The following is a 23021-nucleotide window of genomic DNA, read 5'->3' as shown; positions in this document are numbered from 1 at the left end:
GTTTTTAAGTGCTCCCAGAATTGTATTTTATAGAAACTTCAAAGATTTGATGAGTTTTATTTTTATAGCTTGCTTTATTGATTTACATAGATTTGGATTCAAAATCAAACCACTTTTCTGTTTCTTTTCCTTTTTAATTTTGTACAATTAAAGGTTCAAGGTAGCTACTTTTTGAAATATGCTCTCTCTCTCTCTCTCTCTCTCTCTCTCTCTCTCTCTCTCACTCTCTCACTCTCTCTCTCACTCTCTCTCTCCATACCTGAGTGTGCAAGGTGCGCAGAGTGGATCAGAGAGAAGTTTCACTCCGGACTCTCCTGGCTGATTGTAGGTGAGATCCAGTTCTTTTAGTTTGGAGGGGTTTGATTTCAGAGCTGAAGCCAGAGAAGAACAACCTTCCTCTGTTACTAAACAACCAGACAGTCTGCAGAAAGGAGGACAAACAGGGAAATTATTTTTAGAAGTTGCTTTGTCAAATATAAAATGTAAAGTATGATTACTATGGCTGTGAAATAATTAAAATAATTCACCAGGATTAATCACATTCTTTTGTGTAGTTAATTGTGATGTAGAATCACTAAGGTGCTCAAAAGATTATAATCATTCATAATGATTAATCACATTCTTTTTGCGTTTAGTTGTGAATAATTTGTCTTATTACTTCAAATTTTACCCTAAGGAAAGATTAATTTAACAGCAGGTTGTTAAAGATACACAAATACACAAAATTAGCTTTTATCAAAATGTTTTTATTACTTTCAACAATTCAAGAATATTCATTTTAGTTTAAAATTTTCATCACTGACATTCCACAGTGCACATTCCAACTCCTCTGTGATTGTAGTATCTTACATGTTTTGTGTAGTTTTCAAGGGTATATACATATATATATATATATATATATATATATATATATATATATATATATATATAATTCCACTTTGCAAGGAGCATCACACAAGCTGAAACTCTGAGGGAATGATCCAATTTTCTACATTTAAAGGCTATTTTAAAACTCCACTCAATCAATTTTTGTGCAGTAATCTCACTCTTCACCCAAGGGTAAATATTGTGTATTTATTTAGATTTGTATGTCATTTATTTGTGCTATCATGATTATTGAAAATGGCACTTACTTATTCACTCACTTCTACACTAGGTTACACTGCTGCTACTTTTCTTTAAAAAAAGGCTAAATCTTCTCTGCTTCACCTAAAAAAGGGCATAAACTAAAATAATATAAATACTTTAACTTTAACTATAAAAATACTTTATCCACAATTAATTTATTAAATTAAATTATTAAATTATTAACTTAGAGAAACCTGATAATAAAGCCACAGATGAAAGGAACCTGCCAACATGGTGACAGCTGTATATAAAATTCACACAGCTTTTCTTTACTAATATTAAATAGGATGCTGTGCTATCACAAGTCACGACAAACTAGTGAGCCAGAAACCTAAGCAAATAGATTCATGGAGGAAATTATGACTATATTTCTCAAATGCACCTAAATGTGTATAATTGATTGCATGTCATTTCCCCATGTTTGAAAACCACTTCAGCAACATATTGTTCATCAACTGTTCAGAACAAATGTGCGCAGAGTGCCCTGAGCACCTGTACCTGCTGCTGTGAACCGATTTTATCAGGCAACTATTGAAAGAAACCACTATCATAGTGAAAGGAGGGTGTGCCTTAAGGTATGATCTATGATATAATTAGAAGAATAGGTTTGACTGATATTCTAAAATGACCATAACTACATATGCTAAAAATAATAATATTAAAATAAAATAAAAATATGAAAAATACAGATGCCAAAAATCTGGTGGGGCATGTACCCCTCCCCACAGCTCGAATGGGCATGGTGCCCCTGCACTTTACTATTGCTCATGTTAACTTCTCTCCCACAAACGCTGTCTAGTGTAGTTTGGTGAATTACTGATATTGCTGCATTACTGGAGTGTTTTGATGCATAAGTGGTGAGTTTGACTTGTAAATGATACTAAAGACATGATCTACTTTGGTCATAAACAAATTCATGGTATTGCAGTAGCTATCAGAAACACTGACACTGATAGAAACTGCATTACTACAACTGTGGAGTCATTCATAGTAACTGCGTGAAAAATACAAGTGCACAAGCAGCCTGGCTTCATGGTGGAATTATGAATAGTTCAAAATGTCAAACTAGGTAAATACACTAACATTCTAAAAACAACAATGGCATTATTTATCATGTTAATGCTTTTATTAATGTATTAGTTTTGACACCACTGATAGTTACATAAGTACATAATAGGTATGTAATTTACATATGATTTACATTCTGTATTGACAGGTTTAAGACAGGTTTAATTACTGCTGATGATTACTGATTTTTAAGGAAAAGTTAATAACATTTTTGAAAGCACTGAGACGAAAAATGAAAGTGTGCATGAAACTACCAGTGTTTCCAAACGTGCATTCCTCATATTCATATATTTAAGCATGAAAGCTGCAACTCTTTTATAGATAGATTATAGAATGTTTGAGATCTTTTTGAGAACTTGGTCAGAAAGGGCTCATTCTTAGGATTATGAAAATATTCATTATATGCACAGATGTTGATTAATTGTAGGATAATAATAATAATAATAATAATAATAATAATAACTAGAAAAGTGCATTTCCTGAAACGTGCAGTGGTTGCACAGCAGTTACTATGGAAGTCTATAGGAGGAATGAGGGAATGAGTGTTTAATAAATATTGCATAAGCAGTATTTATACATATGTACTATATATATACCTGACATTATGATATCACTATGGATGAATTATTAATTGGTCAGTACTAATTAATCAATCAATTGATTATTTAATTGATTCATTAATAAATATGTTATGGCAAGCCAAACAGGATATATTTAACAAACACTGCCAAGAGCAGCTCTATGGTCAGAAACCTTTGAAGGGCTTGAGCATGGCTAACACAAATAGTTGCTGAATGAGCATTGATCTATATTTAATAAACATTGTTATATTATTAATGAACATTGATATATACATAAATGAACAATTCCCTTTTATGAAATAATCTTGATTTTTAATATTTACAGAGACTACACATCTATGATTGCATAATTTTTCAGCAACCCTCAAATTCTATCCAAGGAATCATTGACTATACATACTGGCCACTTTATTCAAAACCTCTCCCTTTAAGCTCTGCCTGGTGTTTATTGATGGCCATTTGTTGTCGGACAGATGTTGTTAGCCATTCTCAAGCCCTTCAGCAGTTTCTGACTACAGAACTGCTCTTGGCTGATTATATTTGAGTGATGCAACATTCTCAACCTAGCAGGCAGTGACAATGACATTTGAAAACCTCAGCATATCTGTGTTGTGTTTGTGGTCACGACAACTTGCTGGAGTGCAGGCCGAGCATCAGAATGGGGGAAGAAAGGGGATTTAAGTGACTTTGAACATGGCGTGGTTGTTGGTGCCAGACGGGCTGGTCTGAGTATTTCAGAAACTGCTGATCTACTGGGATTTTCACACACAACCATCTCTAGGGTTTACAGAGAACGGTCCGAAAAAGAGGAAATATCCAGTGAGTGGTCAGTTGTGTGGACGAAAATGCCTTGTTGTTGTGAGAGGTCAGAGGAGAATGGGCAGACTGGTTCCAGATGATAGAAAGGCAACAGTAACTCAAATAACCAACCAGAATCTCTTTCAACAAGGAGTTTCCAACACCTTGTTAAAAGTATGACACAAAGAAGTTCTGAAGGCAAAAGGGGGTCCAACCTTTTACAAGCAAGGTGTACTTAATAAAGTGGCAGATGAGTGTGTGTATATATATATATATATATATATTCCCATTTTAATAACTTAATAATGAATTTAACGTAAACATTTACCTGAGTATCTCCAGTTTACAGTGTGAACTCTTCAGTCCATCACAGAGCTTCTGTATGCCTGAATCCTTTAGGTCATTCACACTAAGGTCCAGTTCTCTCAGAGAAGAGTTTTCCAATTTTAAAGCTGCTGTCAGATTTTCACAAGATGCTTCCCCCAAATTACAAAGAGCTAATCTGGAAAGGGAGAAGAAAAATCATGCATTTTATCAGATACTTTCTTACTAAAATATTTACTTTAGGATTTTACCTGAATTCACTAAAAAAAATAGATTGATAATTGATTATTTATATCTGTGTATAGACGGCATCACTGACTCCCCTGTCTATTTTATTTTATTAGGGTGTTACATAAAGTGACAGAAGAAGAGAACTGAGTTCAGACATGTCTTTATTAACATCACAAATGTGTTGTGTCCCTTTGAATGACAGAAGAGTAAATTTAGCAATAGGATGCACAAAAGTAAAGACTGGGCAAATTGAACACTGATATTGATGTTATCTTTAGTAGTGAAGGCTTCCGTGTACTTTTCTGTTAAATATATGCTTCATTATTCTGATAAAGGAAACAAATAATTTGTATTTAATAGATGATATAAATTAAATAAACAAAAAGGTGTGTCTCTGACAGTCCTATACATAAATAAAATGTGTTTTACCATTTAATGAAGGAGTAATATAACTGAACTGTAATTGTTTTAGATCATGAATGACTTCGCAAAACGTTTACCTGAGTATCTCCAGTTTACAGTGTGAACTCTTGAGTCCGTCAGAAAGTACCTTCACACCTGAATTCTGCAGGTCATTGTGAGTGAGGTCCAGTTCTTTTAGGTGAGTGTTTTGTGTTTGTAAAGCTGGTGTGAGAAATTCACAGGACCTTTCAGTGAGATTACAGGCAACTAATCTGCAAAATAGGGAGAAAATACAGTACAGAATTTAATTTAATCAAGTCAAACAGACTGTAATATTGTTCAAATCAAATTTATTTGTTATATATTGTTAAATATTATTAGTTAGTTTTTACTTTAGTCTGTATGGTTCAATTTGCATTTAATGATGAGATTTAAATGTGGAAGCTTCACGGTTCATCTTTAGGGAAGTGCTTCCCTTTGTTAGAGCTGAGTTTCTCTGGAACTTTACAGTAAAGACTTATGAAAATGTAGTTTTCAGTTCTGAGGCTTACAGAGCAGAACGTCCTCTGGTGATTGCAGAAGCATAGGTTTTATACAGTTCTAGCAAGAGCACCGTGATTAGGTATGACATAAATCACAAGACCATCTAGATCATTCAACAGTGAATGTGGTCTGACTGTAGACAAAAAGCTGTTCTGTGAGGACGGAGACTTCCAAATGGTTGATAAAACTATTACAATTATAATAAAGTAGTTCCTGATGTCCTGTATAAACATCATGTATCTAAATTAAATAAAGCAAAACATCTGATTAATTATAGTCTGATAATACAGAACCTACCAACTGCAGCAGATCTTTTTTGTCCCACTCCCTCTCTGAATACAAACCTGCTTGTGTGTATTTGAATTATAAATGAGATGCTCAGGTACTGCTGTACCTTAAAGGTCCTGCTGAAGAGTATTGTTGTAAATTCTGGACACGTTTTGTTGATTTTTTAATTAAAAAGAAGTAAAAAACAACTTATTTTGTACGCCTTCTGGTGTTGCAGAAACAGAATCTGTCTAGAATCTGTAACTGTAATTCTTCAGAATATTAGATTAGAATTAGTAGATACATCTGACAAATTTGAGTATGTACAATAAATAGGTGCTTAATAAACTGGCAATTCAATATAAATTTCTTACACAATGTTGTATGATGACTTTGGTAGAAGTCATTTTAGGGTTTCACTGTTATTGAAACATTTCACAATATTTTTGTTTTTATATAGCTTTATTTACCTGTTAAGAAAAATTATTGCATTAATTTAAATGACTTTTTATATCAAGAGTTGCCTCACAGATCTTTTTTAAAAGGCATGCATTCCCATGTGAAATACTGTGGTTACAACAACTGGTCAGACAGTGGCACTGGACTGTATACAAGGAGTGGACATCACACAAGAAAAAAAGTGGTCACGTTCAGGCTCTGAATCTGTGATAGCTGAGATGGGGCTCTTTTTCTGCAAACTACGCCACATACACCGTGGATCAGAGCAGGGTGCAAATCCACAGATACATTCTCCTCAGTATTGGAACTGCAAGGCCAGCTCTTTTGTTTTATCTGTAGACTGAAGACATTTGAGTTTAAGAACAAAAGATGAATATGAGACGATAGATCAGACTTTCACATTTTATTTCCTGATATTTATATCCAGATGTGTTAAACATCTTAAAACATGGCACCTTTGATGTAAATTAAATAACACTTAATACTTGGTTGACTATCACTTGTGCACAGTAAGTGCATAAAATTGAATTGGCTGACAGAATGTTTCTGTAAAATCCTGAATTCATTCTCCTGCTACCATCATGAGTTACATCATCAATAAAGATAAATGAGCCCATTCCAGAAGCAGGTATGCTTGACCAATGAACTTGACCAAGGAACCAATACATTTTAGATCATGAGCCGATTTTTCCTTTCTCCATACTTTGGCCTTTCTATCCCTTTGGCAGAGGTTTATCTCAGCCTCATCAGTCCATAAATCTCACATAAACATAAAACTTTTGTGGCATATCTCTGTATTATTCCAACTCTGCTAATTCTAATCTGACTGTCTGATTCTTTCTGCTGATAATGGTCTGTATCCAGTGGTATGACCTGCATATTTCTGCTCTCAAAGGCTTCTTCTAACTGTATATTGTGAAATCTTCATCTCTGCAATGTGGAGGTTGTTGATGATGCCAACTGTTGTTCTTGGGATTTTCTTCACAGCCTCACAATGTTTGTCATCAACTGTTGTTATTTTCCTTGGCCAGCCTGCTGAATACCTGGCTGTTGGTACATTTATTTCTTTTTCAGGACATTCTTAATTGTTGTATAGGCTATGACCAATGCTTATGTAACAGCTCTGAACAATTTTCTCTCTTTTCTCAGCTTCAAATTGGCAGGCTCTGACAGACAGCTCTCTGGTCCTCATGTTTATTTATGATTCCTAAGAACAACAGCAGTCTCCGCAGGTGAATCACAGGACTCAAACCAAGATTAGACATTCAGAGCTATTAACTATTTAAACAATCTATCTAACCGAGCACACCTGGGCAACAAGAAAAACCTGTGAGTCACATCTTTCAGTATTTTTGCTCACTTGAAAAATGGGAGGGTTCAAACAAAAGATGGCAAGTTGTCTAACACATGTAAATGTACTAATCAAGAAATAAAAGCTTACATTCTGATTTATTGTCTTATTTTCAGAAAGAGAGCCGAGTTATGGTTCCAATTCAAATCAATTCCTTGATTACAGTAAAGGGGCTGGAGCCAGCATAAGACGGCTCAGTCAGCATGAATATCATCTCTGCAACTAAGGAATAGATTCATAGAACACTTACCTGAGAACCTCCAGTTTACAGTGTGAACTCTTCAGTCCAGTAGAGAGCTGATTCACGCCTGGATCCCCCAAATTATTTTTACTGAGGTCCAGTTCTTTCAGAGTGGACTTCTCTGATTCTAAAACTGACCTCAGTGTATAACAGGATTGATTACAAAGTTTACACAAAGCAAGTCTGCAAAAGGAGAATAATTGAAATAAATATTACTATAAACACCTAAAAGAAGATTTAAGTACATTTAATTTATGCACATTTTACATGTTTCTAAAGTGTCAGTATAATATTCCAAAATTAAGTCAAATTAACATTAATACTAGCCTGAGTATCTCCAGTGTACAGTGTGAACTCTTCAGTCCAGTAGAGAGCCAATTCATGCCTTGATCCCCCAAATTATTTTTACTGAGGTCCAGTTCTTTCAGAGTGGACGTCTCTGATTCTAAAACTGACCTCAGTGTATAACAGGATTGATTACAAAATTTACATAAAGCAAGTCTGCAAAAGGAGAATGATTGAAATAAATATTACTATAAACACCTAAAAGAAGATTTAAGTACATTTAATTTATGCACATTTTTACATGTTTCTAAAGTGTCAGTATAATATTCCAAAATTAAGTCAAATAAACACTAATACTAGCCTGAGTATCTCCAGTTTACAGTGTGAACTCTTCAGCCCATCTGAGAGCTTCTCCAGCCCTGAGTCCTCCAGGTCATTATAACTGAGGTCTAGTTCTCTCAGGGAGGAGTTTTCTGATTGCAGAGCTGCATTAACAGTTATGATGGACAGTTCAGAGAGATTACAGCAAGCAAATCTACAAAAAGGGAAGAAAGAAATCAATTAAAACATTCCAAAACATTTGCTCCTGAAAAATGAAAATATGGAAAAAAAATGCAATCCATTCCCTTTTTCAAACTCCATACACAGCTAATTCACAGTCACACAGTCATTATGACTGATAATGTCTGATTTTGAAGCATTTGTAAAAAAAAAAAAAAAAAAGTTCAGCTTTTATATCAGCACATACCTTATTCCTTGTAAATCAGGGTTATGTGGGAATGTGAGTATTTTAGAATTAGAATTTAGAAGAAAAATACATTTTGAAAATAATCTTCTTCTTTCAGCTGCTCCCTTTAGGGGTCGCCACAGCGGATCATCTGCCTCCATCTTGCCCTATCCATTGCCTCCTCTACTTTCACACCAACCATCTCCATGTCCACCTTCACTACATCCATAAACCTTCTCTACCTCTTCTCCTTCTACCCGGCAGCTCCATCTCCAACATTCTTTGACCAATATATCCAATATTCCTCCTCAACACATGTCCAAACCATCTCAACCTGGCCTCTCTGTCTTTATCTCCAAACTGCTCCACCTTCACTGTCCCTCTGATCTGCTCATTTCTAATCTTGTCCATCCTTGTCACTCCCAACGAAAATCTCAGCATCTTCATCTCCGCCACCTCCAGCTCAGCCTCCTGTCTTTTAGACAGAGCCACAGTCTCCAAACCATACATTTTGAAAATAATAATCATTATATATTAAATTAGAAAATCATGCAAATTGAAGCAATACAACTAGTCGTCCCAGATTTTTGGACCCCACTGTATATCCAGTGACAGTTTTTTTGGCGTTTACATGCAATTCTTAAAATACCTAACACAACTCATAATGGGCATTTTAATGTTGGTTGTTGGATTGCTCTCCAGAGTTACTACACCCCCAATTCCAATGAAGTTGGGACGTTGTGTAAAACATGAATAAAAACAGAATACATCCATCCATCCATCCATCATCTTCCGCTTCTCCGGGGTTCGGGTCGCGGGGGCAGCATCCTGAGCAATGAAGCCCAGACCTCCCTTTCCCCAGCCACTTCCACTAGCTCCCTGGGAGGGATTCCGAGGCGCTCCCAGGCCAGCTGGGCGATATAGTCACGCCAGCGTGTCCTGGGTCTTCCCCGGGGTCTCCTCCCCGGTGGACTTGCCTGTGACACCTCCCAAGGGAGGCGTCCAGGAGGCATCCTAACAAGATGCCCGAACCACCTCAACTGGCTCCTCTCGACGTGAAGAAGCAGCGGCTCTACTCCGAGTCCCTCTCGGATGACCGAACTTCTCACCCTATCTCTAAGGGAGAGTCCAGCCACCCTGCGGAGGAAACTCATTTCAGCCGCTTGTATTCGCGATCTCGTTCTTTCGGTCATTACCCAAAGCTCATGACCATAGGTGAGGGTGGGAACATAGATCGACCAGTAAATCGAGAGCCTTGCCTTATGGCTCAGCTCTTTCTTTACCACAACAGACCGGTAAAGAGCCCGCATCACTGCTGACCCAGCACCAATCCGCCTGTCAATCTCCCGCTCCCTTGTACCATCACTCGTGAACAAGACCCCGAGATACTTAAACTCCTCCACTTGAGGCAAGAGCTCATCCCCGACCCAGAGAGGGCTCTCCACCCTTTCCCGCGTGAGAACCATGGCCTCGGATTTGGAGGTACTGATCCTCATCCCGGCCGCTTCACACTCGGCTGCAAACCGATCCAGTGAAAGCTGAAGTTCACGGCCTGATGTCCCCAATAGGACCACATCATCTGCGAACAGCAGCGATGTGACCCTGAGGTCACCAAACCGGACACCCTCCATCCCCTGACTGCACCTAGAAATTCTATCCATAAAAATTATGAATAGAATCGGTGACAAAGGGCAGCCCTGACGGAGTCCAACTCTCACTGGGAAAAAGTCTGACTTACTGCCGGCCATGCGAACCAAGCTCCTGCTTTGTTTGTACAGGGCCTGAATGGCTCGTAGCAAAGAGCCATGTACCCCGTACTCCCGAAGCACCTCCCACAGAATACCCCGGGGAACACAGTCGAATGCCTTCTCCAAATCCACAAAGCACATGTGGACTGGTTGGGCAAACTCCCATGAACCCTCGAGAATCCTGGAGAGGGTAAAGAGTTGGTCCAGTGTTCCACGACCAGGGCGGAACCCGCACTGCTCCTCCTGGATCCGAGGTTCGACTATAAGCCGGACTCTCTTCTCCAGTACCCTTGCATAGACCTTACCAGGGAGGCTGAGGAGTGTGATTCCCCTGTAGTTGGAACACACCCTCCGGTCCCCCTTTTTAAAAAGAGGCACCACCACCCCAGTCTGCCAATCAAGTGGCACCACCCCCGATGTCCACGCAATGTTGAAAAGGCGTGTCAGCCAAGACAGCCCCACAACATCCAGAGCCTTGAGGAACTCGGGACGGATCTCATCCACCCCTGCAGCCCTGCCGCCAAGGAGCTTTTTAACTACCTTAGCGACTTCGGCCTCAGTAATGGACAAGCCTATTCCCGTGTCCCCAGACTCTGCCTCCTCACTGGAGAACGTGTCGGTGGGATTGAGAAGGTCCTCAAAGTATTCCTTCCACCGCCCAATGACGTCTTCAGTCGAAGTCAGCAGCACACCATCTCCACTATATACAGTGCTAGTGGCACACTGCTTTCCCCTTCTGAGTCGCCTGACGGTTTGCCAGAATCTTTTCGGAGCCGACTTAAAGTCACTTTCCAAGGCCTCACCGAACTCTTCCCACACCCGGGTTTTTGCCTTGGCAACGACTGAAGCCGCAGATCGCTTGGCCTGTCGATACCTGCCAGCTGCCTCTGGTGTCCTACAGGCCAACCATGTCCGGTAGGATTCCTTCTTCAGCTTGACGGCATCTCTCACCTGGGGTGTCCACCACCGGGTTCGAGGATTACCGCCCCGACAGGCACCAACTACCTTGCGACCACAGCTACAGTCAGCCGCTTCAACAATGGAGGAGCGGAACATGGCCCATTCTGAGTCAATGTCCCCCACCTCCCCCGATATCTGGTCAAAGTTCTGACGGAGGTGTGAGTTGAAGATCAATCTGACAGGTTCTTCTGCCAGACGTTCCCAGCAAACCCTCACTATACGTTTGGGTTTGCCTGGTCTGACTGGCATCTTCCCCCACCACCTGATCCAACTCACCACCAGGTGGTGATCAGTTGACAGCTCAGCTCCTCTCTTTACCCGAGTGTCCAGTACACATGGCCGCAAGTCCGCTGACACGACTACAAAGTCAATCATTGAACTGCGGCCTAGGGTGTCCTGGTGCCATGTGCACTTATGGACATCCTTGTGTTCAAACATGGTGTTCGTTATGGACAAACTGTGGTTTGCACAGAAGTCCAAAAACTGAACACCACTCGGGTTCAGATCAGAGAGGCCATTCCTCCCAATCACACCCCTCCAGGTCTTACTGTCATTGCCCACATGAGCGTTGAAGTCCCCCAGTAGGACAATCGAGTCTCCAGGAGGAGCACTTTCAAGCACCCCTTCCAAGGACTCTATGAAGGCTGGGTATTCTGAACTGCTGTTCGGTGCATAAGCACAGACAACAGTCAGGACCCGTTCCCCAACCCGAAGGCGTAGGGAAGCTACCCTCTCGTCCACCGGGGAAAACCCCAACATACAGGCGCCGAGTCGAGGGGCTATGAGAAAGCCCACACCTGCCCGCCGCCTCTCACCATGGGCAACTCCAGAAAAGAAAAAAGTCCAGCCCCTCTCAAGGAGATTGGACCCAGAGCCCAAGCTGTGTGTTGAGGTGAGCCCGACTATATCTAGTCGGTATCTCTCGACCTCGCGCACCAACTCGGGCTCCTTCCCCGCCAGTGAGGTAACGTTCCAAGTTCCAAAAGCCAGTTTCAGCAACCGAGGATCAGAACGCCAAGGCCCACGCCTTCGGACACTGCCCGATCCACAATGCACCGCACCCCTACTACTGCCCCTCCCATCGGTGGTGGGTCGATGGGAGGGGGGACTCATGTAGCTCCTTCGGGCTGGGCCCGGCCGGGCACCATGAGTGAATGCCCGGCCACCAGACGCTCGCTGGCGAGCCCCTCCCCCAGGCCTGGCTCCAGGGTGGGGCCCCGGTAACCCTGATCCGGGCAGGGTACACGAGTCCTGCTTTGTTGTCCTCATAGGGGTGGTTATGGATCACACTTTGTCTGGCCTGTCACCTAGGACCAGTTTGCCATGGGAGACCCTACCAGGAGCTTTTGCTCCAGACAACATAGCTCCTAGGGTCCTTCAAGCACACAAACCTCTCCACCACGATAAGGTGGTGATCCATGGAGAGGAAAACAGAATACAATGATTTGCAAATCCTTTTCAACCTATATTCATTTGAATACACTACAAAGACAAGATATTTAATGTTCAAATGGATAAACTTTATTGTTCTTTGCAAACATTCACTCATTTTGAATTTGATGTATGAAACACATTCCAAGGAAGTTGGGACAGGGGTATGTTTAACACTGTGTTACATTACCTTTCCTTTTAAACAACTTCAATTGCTCAGCAGTCCGGAGTCTCTGTCGTCGTATTTTGCACTTCATAATGCGCCACAGGTTTTCAATGGGAGACAGGTTTGGACTGCAGGCAGGCCAGTCTAGTACCCGCACTCTTTTTCTACGAAGCCACGCTGTTGTAACATGTGCAGAATGTGGCTTGGCATTGTCTTGCTTAAATAAGCAGGACGTCCCTGAAGAAGACGTTGCTTGGATGGCAGCAGATGTTGCACCAAAACCTGTTTGTACCTTTCAGCATTAATGGTGCCTTCACAGATGTGCAAGTTACCCATGCCACTGGCACTAACTCACCCCCACACCATCAGAGATGCTGGCTTTTGAACTTTGCACTGGTAACAATCCAGACAGTCCTTTACCTCTTTGGCCCAGAGGACACAACGTCCATGATTTCCCAGAACAATTTGAAATGTGGACTCGTCAGACCACAGGACACTTTTCCACTTTGCATCAGTCCATCTCAGATGAGCTCAGGCCCAGAGAAGCCGGCGGCGTTTCTGGGTGTTGTTGATATATGGCTTTCGCTTTGCATGGCAGAGTTTTAACTTGCACTTGTAGATGGAGCGACGAACTGTGTTCACTGACAATGGTTTTCTGAAGTGTTCCTGAGCCCATGCGGTAATATCCGTTACAGAATGTTGTCGGTTTTTAATGTAGTGCCGTCTGAGGGATCGAAGGTCATGGGCGTCCAATGTTGGTTTTCTGCCTTGCTGCTTACTTGCAGAGATTTCTCCAGATTCTCTGAATCTTTTGATGATATTATGGACTGTAGATGATGAAATCCCTAAATTCCTTGCAATTGCATGTTGAGAAACATTGTTCTTAAACTGTTGGACTATTTGCTCACGCAGTTGTTCACAAAGTGGTGAACCTCGCCTCATCCTTGCTTGTGAATGACTGAGCCTTTCAGGGATGCTCCCTTTATACCCATTACACATCATTACACTCACCTGTTTCCAATTAACCTGTTCACCTGTGGAATGTTCCAAACAGGTGTTTTTTTGAGCATTCCTCAACTTTCCCAGTCTTTTGTTGCCCCTGTCCCAACTTCTTTGGAACATGTTACAGTTTATCCATTTGAACATTAAATATCTTGTCTTTGTAGTGTATTCAATTGAATGTAGGTTGAAAAGGATTTGCAAATCATCGTATTCTTTTTTTATTTATGTTTTACACAACGCCCCAACTTCATTGGAATTGGAGTTGTACCTTTGTAACATGAAATTAATGGAAATATGGCATGTATGAATGTTAATATATTTTTTTAAGTGATAGGCAAAATCCTGGTAAAGATCCTGGCAAAATGTGTAACCCAGAATTTCTAAATACTTCCATAAGACTGCGCAAAATTGCCTGAAACTAGCCTGTTGAAGTATAAATCCAGTACCTAAACAGCTGAGACAAAATAAATGCAAATAAATACAGAAAACAGGGATTTGCACATTTTTGACCTGGGTTCAATTTAAAACTGTACATAGTTTTCAGCTAATTAACCTCATAGTTTTTTGTTTAACTTTGTGGTCTTTTGGGCTTTTCTGGTGGTTCTGAGCTTAGCAGTCTGTTCTTTCATTTTTAGAATGTACGAAAAAGTGGATTTGTCCACATCTAATGTTTTTGCTATCACTCTGATGAGTTTTTTTTTTTTTTGACTTTGTATTGCATGATACACTATATGGACAGAAGTATTGAGACACCTACACATTACGCTCACAAGAGCTTTTATGACACCACATTCTAAATCCATAGGCATTAATATGGAGTTGGTCCCCCCTTTTGCAGCTGTAACAGCTTTCATTCTTTTGTGAAGCTTCCTGTGTGATTTTGGAGTCTGTCTGTGGGAATTTTTGCCCATTCATCCAGAAGAGCATTTGTGAGATCAGACACTGATTTTGTATGAGAGAGCCTGGCTCACAATCTCTGTTCTATTTAATTCCAAAGGTGTTTAATGGCAGGGCTCTGTGAAGGCCAGTCAAGTTCATGAAGTTTCTGATATTCACCAGTGTTTCCTTGTTTGGATTTGTTCTTAGGTACAAACAGAATCTACACACTCAAGAATTGTGAACAATTCTGTTGTTTAGGAACACATCATGTTTCTGACGTAGACTTTTTCTTAGGACCTTCCTCAAGAACATGTTTAAGAACAAACTGAGGAAGATATTGGTGAATGAGGTCCATTGCTTTTTTATACTAGGGGAGACTTTAAATGTACAGGGTGAGTCACAGGACACCGTTTTATCTTATTTTATTTTTTATTATATTATCAACTTTTATCTCTGAGGTCATCTCAAACAAATTGTGTATGCTGAGGAAATCCGCAACAAACACTACCTTCAGCACCGCATCGTGGAGGCTTGTGACAGCATAAAAATAAAATAAACGGTGTCCTGTGATTTGAGTCACCCTGTAGAGTCATTCTACAGGCTGCCAGAGAACTGCATGCCTAATGGAGAAGTAAGAAATAAAGGTTTAAAAGAAACCTCCTCCAGTGAGCAGCTGCGCTGTAATCATGTTTCAGCATCATCACCCCAACTGACCAGTAACATGGGTTGCTTCATGGTCTTTACAGTACTTCTCAGGTACTTATTCAGGACATGGTGCCTTTACACAGACATCCACATAAGAAGGTCTAACACCAGTGACACATCAGTACATGCGCCAAAATGACGCAATGCCATTTAATTATTATTCATATTATTTTAATGTAATTTGTATTTTAATTATGTATTTTGGCAGAATGATAACTCATTCATTGAAAGTGGAGAATATCTGCAACAATAAATTCAGACAGTATTATGTTCAACATGACACTGAATTTATGAAGTGATAGTTTAGCATAACTTGAAACAGAGCTGTAGACTACTGACATTGTTTTATTCAGTGTACAGTAGATCAGTAGATCATTAAATCTCCATGTACATAATCCAGGTAGAATATGTTTTCTGAGACAGATGATCTGTTTAGACAGGACTCTGAACAAAGCCATAATGACAATTTAGCTAACTAAGGATTTTATGCATTGAAATAAAAAAATTAAGAAGTTCAATATCATGAGTTTCTGTTTTTTCTTTTCTTTTAATGTCCGAAGTCAGAGGTAAAGTAAAAGATATTTACTTGTCTTGCAGGTTTTAATAATATAATATGCTCATTGTTATTCTTCCATCTGTCCGTTTAATAATCTTTAGATGAAATACTCACTGAGCCTTTCTGCAGTTTGTGCTGGCTGGGATGAGTCTCTTGTAACCCTCTTCTGATGTGTTGTATTTCTTCAGGTTTAGTTCTTTCCTCACCTTCTCTGAATGGAGACGCATGTAGGCTACGGCTGAGCACTGTGCAGGAGTGAGATCCTTTTTAGAGAATTTATCTGGAATTAGAGAGAAACAGTGGAAGGCTTTCAGACTCTGCTGTCATTCAGTGACTGTAACTTTCTTAATAAATGACCCTCTGAATGGACCTTATAGTGAACAGTGTTACTGAGAATATTAATTAATATTAATTTACTGTATGATTCTGATGCATATAAACTGTTGTTTGCCAGTATAATATAGGTAAGTACTAAACAATATCATGCTGTCACTTTTTTTCTTTCTATGTAGGTTTCTGTAATATTTTAAACAAACTTCTTGGAACAGAAAAAATAGTGATTGTAATTTTGTGTGAAAGAGATAGTTCACTCGTTTATTTTCTGATTGCTAGAGAAGACATTTTGCAGTGTTTAAAATCAGCCTCTTTTAGTGAAGTTCCTTTACCAAAAGTGTTGCTACAACTTATTCCATTAAAATGCAGGAGTTTCTAACAATGATACATAAATACAGAGTATGATCTGCACTTGCACTTGGATTTTAAATCTCGAACATTTTAACTCTCTAACATTGACACTCTGGATTATGAGGAGTGCACTTGTCTTACACTGAACAGTGTCTTCTCAAGTCAGGCTTTTTGTCATTTCAGCTATATACAAGCACACAGTGAAATGAAACAACATTCCTCCAGGACCAACACAGGAACACAAGTGTGAGACAATACAATACAATAAATAAATACAAACGAATTACAATAAATATAAAACAGAACACAGGTGGTACATGATACAGTATGTGGAGTTGTGCAAAGGATGATGTACTGTGACATATTATCAGCTTAGCAGATAGTCTAGCATATATGAGCATAGCAGTCACCAACGTAGCAAACAGAGTAGCAATATACAGTATACAGTATTTGGTTGATACAGTAATTCTAGCAGCTAACACTGTTAAAGTGAAGTAAAATGTACAAAAAGGTGAAGTCAGATATTGTGGAAATAAATCGTGCAAAAATGCAAGCATTCAGATCTACAGTCATATCAAGTTAAGTGTTTCAGTGAAATGCAGTAACTATATTTATACAGTGTTCCATAATTTGGAACTGCAAGAAGCAGGGAGTGAGTTAGTCTCATATTGTTATGTGTGTGTATGTGTGTGTGGGATTTGTGGAATCTGATGGCTTGTGGAAATAAACTGTTGCACAGTCTGACTGTGAGGGCCTGAATGCTGTGGTACCTTCTTCCAGATGGCAGAAGAGAGAACAGGGTGAACAGAAGATAGAAGAAGAGAGAAGAGAGAACAGGGTGTGTGGGGTCAGTAACAATGCTAGTGGCTTTTCAGATGCAGCGTGTGGTATAAATGTAGTATATAAATGTGGTATAGATGGAGGGAAGAGAGATCTTTTCAGCTATTCTCATTATTCGCTGGAGGGTCTTGCAGTCGGAGGCGGTGCAATTCCCAAACCAAGCAGTAATGCAGCTGCTCAGGATGTTCTCTATAGTGCCTCTGTAGAAAGTGGTAAGGATGGTGGGTGGGAGATAAGCTTACTGATTGAACTTCCGCAGGAAATAGAGATGCTGCTCTCCACAAGGGAGTTAATGGTGAGTGCTTACTCTGTGTCAACCACTATCTCTTTTGTTTTGTCCACATTCATAGGTTCTTGACTTTACACCAGTCTGTCAATCTCCGCATTTCCTCTGTGTATGCTGACTCATCATTCTTGCTGATGTAACCAACCACAGTACTGTCATCAGCAAACTTTATGATGTAGTTGGAACTGTGAGCTGCTGCACAGTCATGAGTCAGCAAAGTGAACAACAGTGGACTGAGTACGGTGCCCTGGGGGTGATGGTGTTCAGTGTGATGGTGTTAGAGGTCCGGACTGACTGAGGTCTGAATAAAAAAGTCCAGGATCCAGTTGCAGAGGGAAGTGTTCGGGCCCAACAGGCTCAGCTTTGCAGTGAGATGCTGAGGGAAGATGGTGCTGAATGCTGAACTGAAATCTATGAACAGCATTCTAACATAAGTGTCTTTTTTCTCAAGATTAGTGAGGGCCAGATGAAGAGTGTTGAAGCAATATGCAAACTGCAGAGGGTCCAGTGAAGGATGCAGCTGGGTCTTGATGTGCCTCATTATGAGCCTCTCGAAGCACATCATGATGGGTGTGAGTGCATGATGGATGTGAGTGCATAGAAGTCATTCAGCACATCTGGCAGGGAGGCATCACTGTCACAAGAGGTAGATGTTTTCCTATAGTTGCTGAGGGCCTGAATGCCCTGCCACATGCGTCGCATGTCACCGGTATTCTGGAAGTCTCAGTGGGTTTTCTAAGCATGTGCACACTTTTATGTCTCTGACACCCTGTGACAGTTTGGCCCTCTCTGTTCTTAGGGCTGCTCTGTCACCTGCTGTAAAGGCTGAGTCATGGGCCTTCTGCAGCGTGTGCACCTCAGCAGACATCCATAGCTTATGAGTTTTGTGTATGGTGATGGTCCATTATTAATGTTTTTGCAGATATAGCCATTCACTGATGTTGTATATTCCTCCAGGTTAACAGAATCATTCTCAGTGGCACCCTCCCTAAACATGGCCCATGCATTATGCTTGAAGCAGTCTTGAAGACCTGAGATGGCACCTGCTAGCCAGGCTTCCACCTGCTTCTGGACTGGTTTGGAGCATCTGACAAGTGGTCTGTACATGGGTATCAGCATTACAATGATGTGAACTGAGTAGCCGAGGTGGAGGTGGGGCTCCGCTCGATACACGTCAGAAATGTTAATATGAACAAGGTCCAGCGCGTTCACCCCTCTCATTGCAAAGTCCACATGTTGATGGAATTTTAGGAGCACTGACCTGAGATCTGCATGATTAAAGTCACCAGCAACAATAAACAGTCCGTCAGGGTGCTGTTCTGCAATTTACTGATGGCTTCATACAGTTCACAGACTGCCTCCTTGGTGTTCACGCTAGGGGGAATGTAAACCACTGCTATGAATGCATATTAAAATTCACAAGGGCGGTAAAACTGCCTGCATCTGACAATCACAAACTCCACCAGAGGAGAAGAGTACTTTGCGACAAGCACAGACTACTTACACCGTTCTGTGTTGATGTAAACACACACGCTTCCTCCACTTTTTTTTCCCGTCAGAGCTGCACTCTGTCGGCATGAAACAAGGCCAGCCTGTCCAGCTGATGGCAGCATAGGGAATGTTGTTGCTAAGCCACATTTCAATAAAAACCAAAACGCAGCAGTCTCTGAACTCTCTCTGTGTAGTCCGCTGGAGCCTGGTGTAGACCAAGCAAACATTTGTGGGAAAATGGCAGGTATAGTAGGTCGGCTAGGGTTAGCCTTTAGCCTAGCACGGACCCCAGCCCTCTTCCTATGCTTCTGCCTCCTTGCTCAGTGCTTTCGGCGGAATTTCCCCAGGCCTCCCTCATCAGGAGACTTTGAGGACTGAAAGGTGCAAGCAGGCCCCTGCAAGCTTTGTTCTCTTAGTAAACTGAGCTCACAAAGCTTGTGCAGCAGGTCGTCTTTAAGGTATGTCGGTGGAAAATAAAAGTTGCGATGGTTTCCATGTACTTGCGTCAAAAAGAACATGAAACAAACTAGTAAAACAGAAATAGCACCATTTGTCGGAAGGCCACAGTGTGCGTTACCGTACCAACATCTTGAGATTTCTGTTTAATGTCATTTTAAAAAATGCTTTTGAAAATTAGAGCTTTCAGAAAATAACTGAATTAACTAGGTATGCTATATAAATAATCTACATTCCAAATGTCAATGAATAAAATGCTGCCGATGAAGGGGGTAAAAGTGAGATGTAAAACTGAGAAAAGCTAAAGACTGCAGGGATCACTGCTATTCTAAAGGGTAACATCATGACAAATTTCATGCACAAGCTTTCTAAATTTTACCTACTTTTGTAAAGGTTGCAGACATTCCAGATCCTTGAATGTACAATCCAGTCTTTTAGATGTAAAAGTTACAAATAGTTGTTTAAAATTCTAAAGTTACTGACTCTTTACATGTTTTACAGTCATGGTGATAGGAACCAGGGGTTGCAATGTCTACAACACAAATAAACCCATGTTATTTCCTATCCACAACCACCAGTGAACCTTTACCTCTCTTCTGAGTGTTTATATATGTTCATAATGGCAAAATACTGGTATATATAAAAATAATATTCTTTGTGGACTTTTTTTGCCTTTTAATGCCCTGCATGTTCTTCTCTGCCATGATTGGAGTTTAAAAATATGTTTTTGATTATACTTATTTCAAAATTGTCATAAAGCAATGCCTCAGGGTTTAGGCACGTCATGTTTAAGCATTGCATGTAATAACTTTCTCATATTATAACTTGTATTAAGCATTGAACTTTCCAGATGTTTGGTTTCTATCATCACCACTGTAAAGAAATCTGAGTCACTAAATTCCTCTACATCTAAGCATTAAAATTTTAATCATTAATCATTTAACACTAATCTTCCGCGAGCTACGAAAATTTTCGTAAGGGAAACCAGCGACCATGTAGCCCACTCCCCTGCTGTGAAGCGATTAAAGCCCATTGTCTTGGTAATGATATGGAGTGCGGTGGAAGTGGAAACCCCCCATGCCCACAGAAAGCTCCTACAGCTCCCAAAGCACCTAACATGACACAACTTGAAGGTGAACTTCAAGTTACAACCCGAATGTATATGTTACCGATCCGACAGCGCGACGGAGAATCTGTAGAATCGTGTTTCAAAAGTTATAATTCAAGGGCGCGTAGTAGCGACGGACGGAGCAGTGGCGATTTCTCTAAGACTGCAAGGGAAGCTCAGCTTGCCCTAAAATGTCAAATATGTTCAGTTGTGTTAACTTTTCATTCACTACAAATGCGTTAAAAGCTGAGTGTCTTTTCACTTCAACAGGACCGCTCATTCAAACGGGACGTTTTTTTCATTGCTTCGAAACTCGCCGGTCATTGGATAAATGCCACGATTTTGTCCCGCCCCCGAACGCAGAGCGTCTCTGTGGTGACTGGAGCTGTGGGCGGGTCTGGAACGCGGAGCTTCTGCAAAATGATTGAAGGATCAGACGAAAGGCTGAATCCTGTTTTGATTGACAGCTATTTTTACCCATTTACGTCAAAAGACAAACTGCAACCCATTTCTTGGCGTTTACTTGGTGAAATTACTTGTGCGTTTCCGTTGTTCATTGTGTAAATAAAACACACTCCTAGTATTTCCTTGTTCCAGTTTAACATAATTTCAACATTTCCTTGTACGAGTTTAATTTCGTTTCGTTAGTTTGTTCAGTCAGTCGTTCATACTGTTGGCAAGGTCGAAGTGAACTAGCCAGCAAACAAGGTTCACACACAGAGCTGCTGTCTCAGTCCTCCTCTGTGAATTAACATAATAAAGGGTGATGTATGGTCCTGCTAATTGCTGGCAAGAAGGAGGGGTGATGTCCTGAGGATCTTGAAATCTCAGGAGGGCTAGTGTTAATTATGACAAAAATTTGAGAAATCAGTGGCAGTTTAACATTGTCGTAGTACAGTATCACGAACGAAGAAAAAAATCTGTAATAATTCCCTTTTTCTAGAATTCATGATTTCGTACTGACACAGTGAATGTATGTAACGTGTATGTTAACTTTTAAGTCCTACAATTATATAGTTGTTCTGGTCCTCTTTGAATATTTCTGTAGTTGTTTTCACAAAAACACAAGACAGATACAGCCTGACTTGATGGGATGAAGCAACAGGTAAACATGGCTGTAAATCAATTACCCAAATTAATGTAACCATGGATTCAGAGATTTTTCTCTGTTGTCCCATGACGACAAGTTAATTATTATTTGTTTACTCAAGATCTCGTCTGTAAGGCAGCCCAAACACTAACTTTATTAAATTAAAACCCTATTTTTTATGTCTCCTGCGAACAGGCTCATTTGAAGAGCAGAGGTGCTGAGACACAGATCCACTCAGAGTGTATTTCTTTAGATAGAGGAAAAAAGAGAACTTCTCTTTAGAAGAGCTGGAATTAATGGAGGAGGAAAGTTTCAGCTCCTAAAAGTGTGAACTAAATAAAAATCAGGGTAATCATATATCGCTCATTTCAGTATTATTGAAGGTTTATCTTGCATCCCACATACAGTGAGTCCAAGAAGTATTTGATCCCTTGCTGATTTTCTTCGTTGGCCCACTAATAAAGACATGATCATTCTATACTTTTAATGGTAGATGTATTCTTACATGGAGAGACAGAATATTAAAAAGAAAATCCAGAAAATAAATCTAAGGAATATATATTAATTGATTTGTATTTCATGGAGTGAAATAAGTATTTGATCCCTTAGTATTCATTAGCAGTTCTGGCTTTTACAGACCAGTTAGACACTCCCAATCAACTTGTTACCTGACCTGAAGCCACCTGTTCTCACTAATCACTTGTGTGAAAAACACCTGTCCACAGAATCAGACAGATCACACAGATTTCAAGTCTCCAACATGGGTAAAACCAAAGAGCTGTCACAGGACCTCAGAGTCAGAATTGTTGACCTTCACAAAGCTGGAATGGGCTACAAAAAGATTAGTAAGGTGTTGGATGTGAAAGTAACAACTATTGGTGCAATTATCAGAAAGTTTAAAGAGTATAACATGACAATCAACAGACCTCGGCCCGGTGCTCCAAAGAAGATTTCGCCTCGTGGGGTGGCAATGATGCTGAGAACGGTCAGAAATCGTCCTGCAACCACTCGGCAGGAGTTAGCAAATGACCTGAAGGCAGCTGGGACCACAGTTTGCAAGGAAACAATTGGCAACACTTTGCGCAACAATGGATTCACATCCTGCAGTGCCCGAAAGGTACCCCTGCTGAAGGGAGCACATGTGGAGGCGCGCCTCAAGTATGCCAATGATCATTTGAAAGATGAACCAAGTTATTGGGAGAAGGTTTTGTGGT

The 23021-nt window shown here is 40.4% G+C and overlaps 1 protein-coding gene across 3 annotated transcripts in view; it reads right to left on the bottom strand.

Moving 5' to 3' along the window:
* Positions 1-23021, bottom strand: part of LOC108438283 — a 38929-nt gene that overhangs the window by 5008 nt on the left and 10900 nt on the right. For 2 of the 3 annotated variants that reach the window (XM_017716011.2, XM_017716010.2), the window contains exons 7-13: positions 15967-16132; positions 8040-8213; positions 7721-7894; positions 7403-7576; positions 4631-4804; positions 3904-4077; positions 260-421 (exon numbers count right to left, since the gene is read on the bottom strand). In XM_017716011.2, coding sequence (XP_017571500.2) covers positions 260-421; positions 3904-4077; positions 4631-4804; positions 7403-7576; positions 7721-7894; positions 8040-8213; positions 15967-16132 — 1198 coding nt within the window. The remainder of the gene's footprint in view (positions 1-259; positions 422-3903; positions 4078-4630; positions 4805-7402; positions 7577-7720; positions 7895-8039; positions 8214-15966; positions 16133-23021) is intronic. The other variant, XM_037540406.1, reaches the window with a different exon arrangement.

This window comes from Pygocentrus nattereri, chromosome 1 (assembly GCF_015220715.1).
Source record: "Pygocentrus nattereri isolate fPygNat1 chromosome 1, fPygNat1.pri, whole genome shotgun sequence".
NCBI classification, from domain to species: domain Eukaryota; kingdom Metazoa; phylum Chordata; class Actinopteri; order Characiformes; family Serrasalmidae; genus Pygocentrus; species Pygocentrus nattereri.
The sequence above is the reverse complement of the archived record's forward strand: the minus strand, read 5'-3'. Positions and strand labels throughout refer to the sequence as shown.